Source organism: Accipiter gentilis, chromosome 18 (genome assembly GCF_929443795.1).
Source record: "Accipiter gentilis chromosome 18, bAccGen1.1, whole genome shotgun sequence".
Taxonomy (NCBI): Eukaryota; Metazoa; Chordata; class Aves; order Accipitriformes; family Accipitridae; genus Astur; species Astur gentilis.
In genome coordinates, this window is record NC_064897.1 from 21,674,598 (window position 1) to 21,688,896 (window position 14,299).

Here is a 14,299-nt window from a genome sequence, read left to right on the forward strand (position 1 = left end):
AGTAGAGGGCTTGAAAGGAAGGAATTTAAAGGGCAAAAATACAAAGAAGTAAGATACCAAATGTTTGCTCCAGTCAACCTTCAAATATTTAGCAACAGATTTTGTCTTACTGCTGTTAGTATTAAGAGGGTAAGTGCTTCCATATTATCAAGGTGTATAAGGTCACTGAAAATTAGTGTAGTTCTATTATCATGAACTTTTGACTTCTACTTGACTATGCCTGTTTGCACAATCTGAAGGTATAATTCACAAACCAGAAGAAAAATCTCTTATTTACAAAAAAACCTAAAAAGCTTATAGGCAGGTATTGCTAAAGGACCCGAACTACACATAATTTATAGTAGCAGCTCACTGTGGCTGAAGTTTGGCAGAAACTCATAATGTTCCTATCTTGACTGAGTAGTAGAGAGGTATATTCTCCAACATCAGACAGGAGTTGTTTAATTATTGAGTGCAGTGATTATGGAAGGAGCTGTCAAAACACCATTTCCCCACACAGATGGGCAAGCAGAAATTAGAGGCACCAAGGGATTCAGTGCATGGAGAAACTCAAGTTATGTTCAACATTCAAACTGCAACTCCAGTTAACTTCATGATGAAAATGAGATCATAGACTCAAAAAAGATAATATGGTGCTGGCCTATCACAACTGGATAAATGCAGATATGAAAAAATTGCAAGTGCAGCTGAACCTGCAACTACACCAGTAATTCCACTGAAACATTTCATTTTGTCCCCAGTGTTGAAGTATCTGATTATACAACAAAGGTAGCCCCCAAACTACCTCTACAGTCTTTTCCTCTCAGACAGAGGGTTTGAGATAGAGGAGGGGCATAGGGTCTTTAAACCTCATCTCAACCAGACGCTCACTTTAAGGTTAGGAAACAGCACTGAAATATTGTTCAAAGATGATTCCTTGAACATCAAAGCAGAAGAAGCTTTCAAAAAAGCAACAAGACAGCAGCAATCCCTAGCCCTGTGAGTGGGGGAAGAACAGGAGTCACACCTATTTGAAGGCATTGCATCTTACCATTGCATGCCTGATTTTTTTCCCCCACCTTTTTCATCTGCCAAATCCTGCATCTGGGAGTCCACCACTTCCCCTGCAAGTGTTGATGGCCTCAATCACAACATAAAATAGCACAAGGCTGTGCAGAAGGTTTTGTTTTCTCTAAGGTGCTAAGTATATAATCAGCTAGCAGGAGAAACAAAACTTTTTAACAGGTATTTTGAAAGGTAAAAGCTTTTCAGCCCAGTTTCAATTCACCAGCCAAAGGAGGTGAGCAGTAGAGGCTGGCCATTGCTTGTTCACCTCTGGCAAAACCAAGAAAGGGTTGTCCTAGAAAACTATGACATTCTAAAAGTAAAAAAGCTGATGTCATATTCACATTAAAAAAACCCAAACAAAACATGACTAACATTCAAGGCAGAATAAGCCTCTCTGAGAGAGTACTACATGGGTTGTTTTTAAATCACTGGTTTAGCCTGTGAACTAAAACTACTGTTGTAGTATATTGATCAAGTAGTACTTGTACACACTTCATACCACTTACCTCTAGCTCTACTGATCGCCTGAACTGAACTCTGAGCACTTCTCTGATGGATTCACTGACATTTTGTAGAACAGCTCTTTGGGCCAGCACTGGAAATTAATGTCAGTCAGTCAATACATTTTAGCTTCATCTCTTGGGCTTTGGTTCAAAGCTGCATTTTCAATTGTGCAATGCATGAAAAAGCAGGCAATGAGATCAACTGCATCAAATGGATAATAGAATGGAGAAGGAAAGAGGTAAAGGTGTGACTGTATCCTAAAAAGTGACTGTACATACAGTTTAAGGGACACCAGGTTTATTTCTTCTCTCTTGTTTTGTTTTTCCATATCTAATGTCTTTAGCATTCTACTAAAAGAATCTTCTAAAGAGCCACTGAGGCATTCAAATTGGATCTGAAAGTCATAGCACATTGTCTGACCTGTGCACATCAAGCCTGCTGTCATAACGCAGTTAAAGTTTTGTAGGCAACACATGGAATGCAAATGAGGTCAGAAAAAAGCCGCAGAAAATATGTATCTATTTTCTCTTAGATAAAAAGTAAACAAACATGTCATTAATTACTGAAAGGGATATCCACCGAGTAAGAAACTGCTTTAGAAACCCTACATCCCTATGGATGTCATGTCTGTTACAGTCACACTGAGACTGTGACTATGGTCAAGGAAACAACTGAAAAGTGTCATGTCGTCATCCAGCATTTACTTTCCATCAGTAACTTGCCTACAAAACTACTCAAATTAGAGTAAAAAACGTCTTCCTCATCACCAGCATAGCCAGCTCACCTTCATATCTGGAGAATGAGATTATGCTCGTTCTGCTTTACATACTACAAATAAATCTTAAGGGCAAAATGGGTTGCTTACCACAGAACATGCAGCACTTCTGCAGCTGCCCTGGATTAGTTCGCTGGTATTGTTTTGTTAACAAGCTAGGAAGAGGTAGGAAAACACCAAAAAAAGCAAATACAGATGCTGAGACAATTAATCTTGAAACATGTCACTTTTTCTGGTTACAAACACACCAAATCCAGCTGAAGTAAGTATGGGAGGAGGGAAAATATAAACATAAGCTAGTACGGTAAAATCATAAAAATGGTAACAAAACCCAAACTTTTTTTAGAACAACTCTCTTCTTTCATATTACAACATTACCTCACATGCAGGTGTTTGGTTTTTTTTTACAAACAGCAGCAACAACTGAAAGGAGAAACTTACTCAGTCAGAACATTTAATAGTTTGGCAGAACAGCACCATGACAGTAACATTCACTTACAACCCATGAAATGATAAAGCAGCCTCTAATTCAGCATACTTGCATATACGCATCAGCAATTTTAGAAGACAATTTCATTCTCTGTGCAGTGTAACGTATATAAAACTCACTATCACAACAGATTTTTTTCTAGTGAATTCTATTATTTTCAAGAATAAATGATAAATCGATGCTTTTACAGCCGTTTGTCTAAATTTACACCATATTGCTTTGAAAGGTTCACTTAGCTAATTCGACACCGGCAATTTAGCTAGGGGGTCACATTACAGTGGCTTCTGAAAAACAAAATAAAGACGTTAGGAGTATCTTACCCGCAGTGACTAAGTAAGCATCAGGAACCGTGATGTCGCAGACGTAGGGCTGCCTGGTAGTGGTCACGGCCGAGGTTATGGCCACAGGTTCAGATGGAGTAGTGGTCACCAGAGGGACGGAGGAGAACGTCCCCACGCTGCCTGCAGCAGTGACACCGCGGCTGCCCGTGGCACTGGCGGCAGTGGTTGCGGGGACAGTGGTGGAAGCAGCCCATGCATCAGTACCAGCAGTTACACTGCTTCCTACTGGAGCCTCATATCCAGTGGGAGGGCCAGAAGCCGGAGGAAACTGCGTGGGAGCAAACGACATAGTCACAGACAGAGATGCGGTAGGAAAGGGCATCACGCTGCTGATGTCAGCACGCGACGTCAGGCTGTCAGGGTCTGCGGGAGGAAGGGCTGTCTGGGCACTGCCCTCGCTGCGAGACGTTAAAAGCAGCGTGGGGTTAACTGTAGCACCAATATCCTCATCGGAAGCCAGAGCGGTTGAGAGCAGAGATGAAGATACATTTAAGACAGGAGTTGCCGGAAAGGTAGTAAACAAAGAGATCAGATTTGTTTCGCTGAGCAAGATGCTGCTGGTAACAGACTGGGTGTCGGAAGCAGGCAGCACCAGGGTAGGAACCACGGAGTGAGAGGCGGAGAGTGAAGGCTCCAACTGAGAGGTAGCTCCCGTAACAGCTGAGGTAAACGCAACTTCAGAGCCCGCTGGCGATACGGAGGGTGCTTCCAGAAACACGGATGACTCGGAGGGAAAATCTGATGATAGCGTTATTTCAGGAACATGTGCACCTGGAACAGAGGATGCATTTGAATAAAAGTATGATGTTTGGCCAGGAGGGAACTGAGAAACCTCGGTGTCAGTGGCAGAGCTGATAGTGGTAGCCAAGTCCCAGCTGGAAACATCCTCAGAAAGTACTGATGTCCCAGTCAACAAGGTCTGAGGTAAGAGTGTTGATAAATCACTTTGCATGGCAGAGTAAGAATTTAGCATGGCCAATGATAAAGACAAGTAGCTAGGTTCAATAAGAAATGGTGTTGATAAAAGATTGGATGGAAAACCTGAAATATTTAAAGACGGTTCCTCCCTTGTAGAACTCTTGTCAAGTAAAACCACAGATTCTGATGGCATTAATTCTGGCAACTCCAGCAAAGTTGTATGACTGACTGCAAATGATGCTACCGGCTCACTCGGGATGAAGGTAGAGTCAAACAGAACGGTGGTGGCATCAGGAGGTTCTACATGAGTGCTTGGTGTCAACGAAACTGTTTCCAGAACAGGGAGGGAGAACTGGGCAACAGAGATGTTCAGTGATGTTCCTCCAGGGAGCTGATGGTAAGAAGAAATTGTTATAGGTCTTCTGTCGTTAAGGTCAGTGTCCGCAGTGCTCAATAAAAACACACTTGAATCCGACATTTCTGCAAATCTTGAAGAAAATGAAACAACTGGTCTTGATGGAAAAGAAGTATCAAAAATCTCAGGTGTAGGCTCCTCTAATTCATACACATCAGCAATTACAGTTGCAAACGGAGTTATGCCTTGAACTTCAGACGCTGCGATGGACAAAGTTTCAACGTAATCGCCTGAGCCCACATCATGTTCTGGGGAAAAGCCTGCCTCTGGCAGCAGTGAAACTGAGTCACAATACAGACAAGAACTGTATGATCTCGTGAAAGGCACTGGACTCATGAGCTTACTGACAAGCTCGGATTGACTTGCTATTTCTGAACTGGCAGGCAAATTTGGTGTTATACTGGAGAATTCATGTGTAAACAGGCTGGCATTAAGAACTGTATTAGAGTCTGTGGAAATGGCAGCTGAGTGAAGCAAGGACGCAGGTGGAAGACTAATAGGAAACAAAGCAGGCTCAGCACTGGCGGCTGAAGCCGGGGTGGCCCAGGGAATACTTGGACTGGGGTAGGTCCGTAGACTGAGAGTTTCTGCTGCCCTGGTACTCACATCAGCATAAATGTCACCATATGGGTCTGCACTTTGTGCTGTGGCATCTGGGGTCACAGGGCTATTTTTATCCAGCAGCTTGAGATGAAGAGGCGACCCTTCTGATGCAGCCCCGAAAGGCAGAGCTGTTAAACTTGCATTTATGTTTTCCTGCACTGCAACTCCCACCTCTAAAGGAATGGAAGTGAAATAAATAGCTGTATTTGGAGGGTACAACGGCAAGTCTCTGCTTGCTGTTAGCATTTCACTATCTGGTACAAAAGGCTTCAGTTCTGTAAGAGTGTTACTGCGTTCAGGGACAGCACTCAATGGAGTCTTTTGCTGTGCTGTTTCTGAGATATCATATGGTGAAAAAAGGACAGATAATGAAGGTGTTAGCAAGACAGTTTCTAACATTTCTCTTGGTGGCTCTACTGTATTAACTGCATGATGATCGGTTAAAACTGCAAAAGACTTCAGCGGAGGAGTCCACGGTGCCTTTGGAAATGAGCTAATAAATTCATCGTCACTTAAGAACGCCTCATTGCTTGTTACAGAAACATCTACCAATGGCGTACTTCTCCCTTCTGAAATCCTGACCATTTCTTCTTGGTTAAATAAAGTCACATCAAAGGGAGTGGTAACTGATGATAAAACCGTTTGAAGGAAATTACTTTCTTGGAACTCCAAAGTACTTTTTGCTAAGGCCATTTGTGTCCTGCTGCCTGATATGCTTTGGTGCACTTTTGAGTCCATTGAGAAAAAGGAAAAATTTTGCTGTTCCAAGGATCTCTCATCTAAATAAAGAGGGAGAGAGAAAAACAAAAAATGAAACCCACCAGATTACCACAAGTAGTAAGATGGCAATACGCAAACCTCAGGCACAGTATTTCTGGAGACAACTGCCCAGAATTCAAGGGCTGAGACAAAACCTCTCGGTACGTGAAAAACCTCCATGAGCAAGTCAGCACAAATAGTAAGATTGCCTGTGAACCTCCATTCCCTGGAAACGAGCAGGACAACATGGAGCTTCTCTCACCCCGCACCTACTTTTCTCTCTACAGCAGCACTCCAGCGAGACAGAAAGTGGTTCCCTCTTACTATGCAAGGCTACAGCACATGTCAGCTAACGGTCTCACAAAGTAAACAAACCGAAGAGGGTAACAAGGAACAATGCAGGGAAAAATTTTGCATTACTTTAGGTCTTCTGCTTTCCTTTAGCACCACTTCATTTCCTCTGGTTTTATTATTTCTCAATATTAGGCTCGCTAGCAGATCTGTTCTGTTTCAAGAACCAGGTTCTCTCTCTCCTATCAGAAATGAGCAACACGTAGGAGAGATGAAGAGGGGTTCCCTTTACATAAGGCAAATGCGGACCTGATATCAACTACAAGAATTTGCTAAGTAACATGTCCAGTAGTTACGCTTACATTGTCAGCCATTCATTTAACTTCTGGCCTTTTAGCAGTCAGTGACAAATTGCTTCATCACACAATTGCCACCTCTATTCACAACCCACTGCAGGAGTACTCTGTTTATGGGCCACCTGCAATAAAACTTTAACTGCTCCAGTTTGCAAAATTCAAGTACTAATAGCTGGGTTCAAACACAAAGGGGAAAAAGCTAAGAATTCACCAGATATTTGAACAAAATATTTGCAAAAATCATACATTAATATAATTTGCATAACTTGACTATAATTCCTCCTCTCTCACAAAAGTGTTCTTGGGTTATAGAGAAGATCTGTATATAAACTTTTCCAACCATGAATGCTTTTTGCCGTGAAAAGGTTGATTATTGCTTGAGTACTTTTCTGAAATGTCAAGACTGGATTAATAACCTTCAGAAACAAATATTAAAGGGAATCACAGAAAATTGCTGCAGGATATTTTTCAAGGACATACACAAAGACTTCGTCCTTAAATTAGCTATCCCACTTGATCATTCTGATTTCATTTTGGACCATCCATGCAGTGCTGCTGGAACCTACTGACAATGCACATTAAAAAGGCAGGGGGAGAGGGGGGAGGAGAATCCCATCCAGTTAAACCACCAGGGACCAGTTTAAAATAAAAATGAGCATACACAGTATAAAGTGCCGGATGGTGATACAGTACACTGCTCAACTGTAACTACATTTGTAACCCTTTAGAGGATGCCTTGAACTCAATAACCCATGGTAGATCTTGCAGGAATAGCTCACCTATCTGTTAAGGACTGTTGTCAGTCTAACGACACCTTCCAAAGGTGATAAACTGCTGTACTCATCCCCGTCTCCCTGATCTGTTTGCTAAATTCCTTGACACAACTTTTCCAGCACTGACATACTGACTTGATAAATCTTGAAGTTGCTGATCTGGGAAGAACAATTACAAGAATTAATGCACAGAGCTAATACCACTGTACCACTAATCACATTTAATCAAATGAACGCTGTGATTATATACTTTATTTTACTGATCCCATGCACAATGTTTTGCAGCATAACAGGTACTATTCTCTCAAATAGTCCCAATCCATTTTTTCCTCCTGAAACTCACTGTAGGCATTGCTAGCTTTATGATGCTTAGTTGTGGTGTGACGATAAAATATACTGCCTTACAATACTCTCAGGAGAGGGAGAGAAAACAGGTACACTCTTGTAAAAGTACGTAAGACAAATACACGAGTCCATCCTTGACTTCCTCCATGGAGGTCAGCTGTTTGAACATGGCACAGTGCAGCCACCGTGGAATAACCACTTTCACAAGCGGTTAACGTGGGTAACAGACAGGGCAGCTTCTAGCAAGCACGGAACCGAAACACGGACCCTTAGCCAGCCCTGTTTGCCGACCAAAAGCTGTTCAACATCATCTCCTCACTGAAAGTCTCCCTAGCCTCACTCCGTCCTTTGACTAAGGCTTCCAGCCTTTTTTTCCCCCCCCTCTTTGTGACATTTTGAGTAAGCAGGGAGTTACTAAAGTAAAAGACTTACAAGGCTTACAAGACTTAAACACTGCCAAAATGAATCACTTCTCTCCCTATACGCATGCACTATTCCTTTTAGCCAGCCCTGTAAAATCCTGTCCACCTTGGTCACGCTTTGGATGCCTCACACTTGCTTATAGCGAGTTCTACATAGCACGTGTGCCTGCAAACGGATAAAGTTCTTCTTGTTCATCACAGCTTCACGTTGTAAATCCCTGCAGCAGTAACACAAGGCAGCTGTGTTAGCTTCAACACAGTAAGCATGGTAAACGTGGCATTAGTACACATGGAAGTTAATATGACAGGCAAAGGTGAACACATACTAATTATTAACTGCACTTTCGATCACATATCTACACAAATCTTCGACCCAAAGCTAGAGGTGATTCCACAAACAAAAGTTTCACTGTCTATACATGCCTGTGCTGTGTATCAGCTTCTTCCTTCACCCAGAGAGAGCTCCCTTTATCTTTGTTCAGTTTGATAGGAGAGCTGTCACAAGGCAAGATCCTACTGGAAGTGACTACACATCACAGAAAGATGTTCTGAAAAATTGCACCACTATAAGCTGTCCAATAGACATGCATAAGAATCAGGAGCAATCTTGGCTTTAAATTCATTCTGACTTTAGAATTAGTTTTTTCTTCACAGTCTGCTACTATTTTTTTCCTTGAAAGACATAAAATAATAGTAAATAACAATTTTATCATACACCTGTGCCTCTTAGTGTAAAGAATCTTGCCACTGACACCAGGAAGGAAGGAACACAACTTCTGAAAAAGATGTTGGGGTTTTTTTTTTTTAAGGAAAACACACCATGTCTTGAAAAAGTTACAAGCTGTAAGACAAGGTAAGAGCATTGTTACTTGAGGTAAGTGGAATGCAAAAAATTCACTTGTGCATACAAGATTTTGAAACAACTCAACGGCAAGTTCGTAAGCCACTGTTCCATGTTATTTGCTTTGCTTAGCATTTTAGAAGCAGGAAGCCTTAGTGACATGCCATTAATAATACAAATTATTGTTTTCTGTCATCTCCAGAAGAGCAGTGTACTACTTGAACACTGCTTGTCAGAACTGTGCGCGCCTCTCGTGGAGAGCAGATGGGACGTGCGGCAGATGTGCCCAGGAGCAGCCAGACAGCCCACAAAGAAGAAGGAAAAGCAAAGGGAAAAGGGAAGGAGGTGAAGGCACACCACGGCATGACAATCACGCCCTCGTCGGTGCAGAGCAGCCGATCTGGCTATACTGTGGGACAAAGAAAGCAGACAGATTGCACACGTTCTGGTGTATCTCAACGCCACGACTGCACAAAGCTATTGATGAATATCAATGCTGACTTGTTTGTTTGCACAGCTGTTGTTGTGGGTGACGGTTTCACCGTCCAGCAACTGTACTGCCATTGAGCTAGGCAACAGTGACAGGATGACAATCAGACAAGCCAAACTCCACCAAGCCGATAACGTTATGAAAAAGAATAGATAGCTTTGGAAGCAAAGCTGTGATCCCAAGAGCAAAGGGGAGGAAAGGAGAGCGCTTGTGGCAAGGGCCACGGGAGGCACAGATGGCACCCGTACAACGCCCCCGCTCAGACAGTGACATTCGGACACTGGAGGAGTGACAGCGTAGGAAATGTGCTGACGGGCTCGGGGTGATGAACTCTCTGCTGCTTCTGCTGCACCCCAAAACGGGTCAGAGCCTGACCGAAATTCACAAGTAATGAAATCTGTCACTGAACACAACGATCCCTTCAACTGCCAAATCCTTATTTACAGAAGCACAGCCATGCACCGTTAACACTGGTGCAGACTTGTGTGAATTCGGGAAGGGCCGTAATACCAGCACAGCACTTTCCCATGACTAGAGCAAAGGACTGCTGCAGTCTGTGGACTTCTCTGGTGACAAAAATATACTATGTCAGCTTGCCAGAAAACTATGTGCATTCATAAACCAGGAACTAGACCAGTCATTTTTCCAGAAAGCAATTAGAGGGATGTAGTTTTCATCCTTCCTGTAGTTGCACGCGATGAAAAGTAATGTCTATTCTATGATCTTTAATAAAGTAAAAAAGGATGATTTTTCAAATATATATTTGTCATGAGATATGCTTATATTCATATGCTTTCATAGCTTAATATTTCATTTATAATATACTTTCATATATTTTAAAATGCATGATCCAACATGTAACATCACCTCTGCCACTGACGTCTCATGTGACTCCAGTAAAGTTGCATCGCTTTTCTGCACTCTGCTATTAAAATGTGGCAATTGTACACTATCATGACTATCAATATCTACTAAAATGTAGGTAATTTCCTATATTATGAAGATGTTAAATTATAGATGACAGGTACAGGCATAACAACAACAAATATAACAGAGAAGTCTTTATTTGTGATAAAATTAAACCTTGAGAATAGAACTCGTAATTTTTGCTGTATTATTTTTAAGAAACTAAGTAATGGCTAATAAAGTTTGCAAACATCAGAAAATGCCAGCAGACTAGCAGCAAGCCAGTTCAAAACATACATCACTTAAAACTATCTTCTGTGTACTAACACAATGATCTACAAAGTTAAGTTAAAGTACCTTTATTTTTTATGCAAGGTGAAAAATTGCTCTTTTATTGCTGCCCATTGTTTCAAACAAAGGCATTTTAGGAAAGGGGCAACTGATGCTACATACATTCCAAGTATTATGGGAAAATCCCTATTAGGTAACTAGATAACAACAGTTCCCAAATTATTAAAAATAAAGCTATGAACTCACTAGGAATATTCACCACTTGAACCAGCTTCCGGACTATGGGGTAGAGTAGCACATCACATTTAAGGGAAGCTTTTAATAACATTTTTTTAATGTAACTTTTTCTTTGAGAAATGGGAAGTAAGACATTGAAATAACTGAACGTAGGGTAGGGTGAGACCAACCAAGGCAAATAGATAAGAGACAAAAATGCATCTGAAAAAAAAATCATAACTCTTCCTCATACAGCTTAACACAACTTTCTAATTTATTTAACAGCATTTAGTTCAGCTTCCATCAGAAAGAGCTTGTATGCATTAGGTCATTGCAAAAAATTTACAAAGCTCTCTCATGTAAGCCTTTAACTAAATTTCTTAGGTGTCTGGCTTGTAGGAAAATACCAGTCACAGAAGCATGTGCAGCTGAAAAGCTGTCAGCTTGCTTCTCTGGGAGGCATTAAGCATGGATTGAACAGTGACAGTAATCACCCCTGGCACACAAAAGCCAGGGAGAGGAGAGAATGGGAGCCTGCATCGTTCCCATCTTCCCAAGCTCCAGCTCCCACCTCTCACCTGGGTCTGGGCAGCTTTCGGAAGGTTCTGTTGCCCAGAGCACATGCTGCACCCATGCCCAACGCTCCCTCGGGGCAGCACACACTCAGGCTGTGCAAGGGACACAAATCATCCGGAGTCCCAAGAGCTGTTTCTCAAAAGTGTTCATTTTCTTATGGTAAAAGATTGAGCATATCTCGCATCATTTACTTACACGCTCTTATAAATTTTAACTAAGCTGCTTGTACCACCTGAAGGGCTAAAAGAGAGAGAAAGAAAAAAAAAAAATTATGCTGCCTCAGTACTCTTTTGAGCTGCAGTTGAAGATAAAATTTCATAACAAATAGAAAAAGTTGTATTAAGAGAAAAATAATAGTGTTAATAGGAATCATGCAAAGTGAGTGCCTACGTACACGCATGCTCACTTTTGCACACTTTAGGTTTCAATACATAGCCAAGAAAGAAGAGAAACGTTCTTGAAGTCATTCTTCATCCACATGCAAACAGATGTGGCTCAGCTGCTGCCCAGGTGCAAGCATACAAGAAACTCCCCCTCCTGCAGAGCAAACGAGCACAAGCTTCCATCTCTGCATGAGGAGAAAAGATGCACCAAAGCACAAAGGGAAGGGCAAAGATAAACCCTTGCTTGCTTGCCAGCAGAGTTGATAAAGACTTTGTAAATAATGTAGTAGAAGGCAGTCTAACCGCATTTCATACCCGAGTCAAAACATACATCATGACAATCTTCAAGTACCACATTTAAAAACCAAAACCAATGAACCTATAATACCAGGCACTAGCGTTTACATTTTCTTCCTCATTGAACATTTAAAACACCCTCAAAACTTCCTTTAGGATGCTTTTGCTGATAACCATCATGTTAAAGAGCTGTAGGCGGTCTGGGGTCCCAACTTCTACTACACAGCTGATAGAACACCTCATCAGAAAACTTGCAAACTATGTTTTGATCCAGAAATCTTCCTAACATATCCACTGCTTGGGCAGAACAGGTCCCTGTAGTAGTTTACAGTAAATGGTAGATTAAAAAACCACAGCTTTTCTTTATTTAATACCACTGTAACACATTCTGTTTTGCACAAAAGAGAGGAAAAACCTTGCAACCCAAGTGAAGCTTTTTGTAACACAGACGATAACAGCACACCACCAGATCAGGCAGTAAGGGCAGGAGAGCATACAGATGGGGGGAGAGCAAACAACCCCACCACCCACTCCATAAACACAAGCAGACGGTGAGGTCCACCTCCCAAACAGTTATCGTCTTTGAAAAACTACAACTTTGCTAACAAGTGCGCTGGGAACAAAACCCAAGCACAGAACAGTTTGTCATGCCTACACAACACCTGCAAACCAAAATGATACAGAAATCCTCACTTGTGGACTGCATAAAGCTCTTACAGCACCAAGATGCCTCAAGCTGACAATCCTTCTCTAGAACATCTCCGAACAGAGATACCCAAATGCAGAGGTGAGAAAGCAAACTACCCATGACAATTCACACCATTTCAAACATCTCAGAGGGAAGAAAGGTAGATGTTTCCCAATACAGAAGCCTTCTATGGTCACTACATGTTCCTACAGACCATCATCCACAGTTGAGGAAAGCAACAGCTTCGTGCAGAGCTCAGTGCTCCAACATCACCAGCTGGCTGGCCACGCACGCACATGCACAGAAAAATGCAAATGAAAACATAGTTCAAAGTGTAGCTTTTGCTGGGAGCATTCACGCTTTTTTGGCATTTAGTTGTACATGACATCATCATGTGGGAAGCCATATGTTAGGGATCAAGCACAAACAAACTTGAATTGGCTTTACAAATGTTAATTCTAAGAAAAACTCTCATCAGATTTGGTCATCATGATAACCAGGTCACATTTTAAAAAGAAAAAGCTCCCCCCCCCCCCCCCCATCTTTTTTTTTTTTTCCTTTTTTTTTAATTGCTCTCTCCACAGCAACTTGATTTTTAGTCTCTAAAGAGCCAGTGTCATTTTTCATCCAACCAAATGACTACTGAGAAGCTTTCTGTTTATGCTCAACACTGCAGCGTCCTCCAAAATGCAGATCCTGGAAGCTTTTGAAAAGACCAATTAAATTTATATTAGCCTCTCTTTTGTGCAGATGACATATCAGTGACTAGTATTTTGCACCCAATGCATAAAAATACTTCTAGCAAAACATACATCCTTAAAAAAAAAATAATTTTTATTTCTTAAATTGTGTTACCACTACAAAATCTCTAGAAGCAATGTAATGACAGAGAGCCTGAAGACAAGAGTAACTGCCTAATTAGAACAGCCTACGCTGTATCCTAGTAACCCAGTTATCCACAGGGACTCTCTTCATTGACACATATCCTTAACTATGCCGTGCTGACAAAGGAAAAATACCCTTGACTGAGCTTTAAGTTGTTCAGGTCAGCAGGCTTGTTGCTCGAAAATCCTCCAGGAATAAATGGAACTCCCAACCTGCAACACCTAAAAGCAGCTCCTTTGAGAAGTTAATTCACAAGACTTTCGTTACACAAAGCATGATGAAAAATCTGAAGAAATGAGATTTTTCAACTGGCAGAGTACCATCACTCTGTATTGAGCTCACAAAACAACACAACTTCACTGCTCCAGGGCCAGATCGTAACAATATGCCTGTACATGCTTAATTTTTCAAACAGCTGTATATGCATAAGCAAGTAACAGTGAAAAGCTCTTGCACAGTCGGATATGAAGGCATTTAGCGATACTCGCAGCATGTATCACTCGGCAAATCAAGTCACATGAGAGAGCATGTCAATGAAAGGAGATTTCAAAGAAAAGCTGGGAAAGAGAGCAGAACAGTCCCAGCTACCCCAGCCTTTGGGGTTGAAACTGAGTGTTCACCAAGAGCTGAAAACATGAAAAGAAAAGAGACATACAAAGAGATGGAACAGAATTTCAAGTACTCACT

The 14,299-nt window shown here is 41.6% G+C and overlaps 1 protein-coding gene across 4 annotated transcripts in view; it reads right to left on the reverse strand.

The window, feature by feature from the left end:
* KIAA1549 (KIAA1549 ortholog) overlaps window positions 1-14,299 on the reverse strand; it is a 152,090-nt gene that overhangs the window by 73,447 nt on the left and 64,344 nt on the right. For all 4 annotated transcript variants that reach the window (XM_049822188.1, XM_049822185.1, XM_049822189.1 and 1 more), the window contains exons 2-3: window positions 3,137-5,872; window positions 1,554-1,642 (exon numbers count right to left, since the gene is read on the reverse strand). In XM_049822188.1, coding sequence (XP_049678145.1) covers window positions 1,554-1,642; window positions 3,137-5,872 — 2,825 coding nt within the window. The remainder of the gene's footprint in view (window positions 1-1,553; window positions 1,643-3,136; window positions 5,873-14,299) is intronic.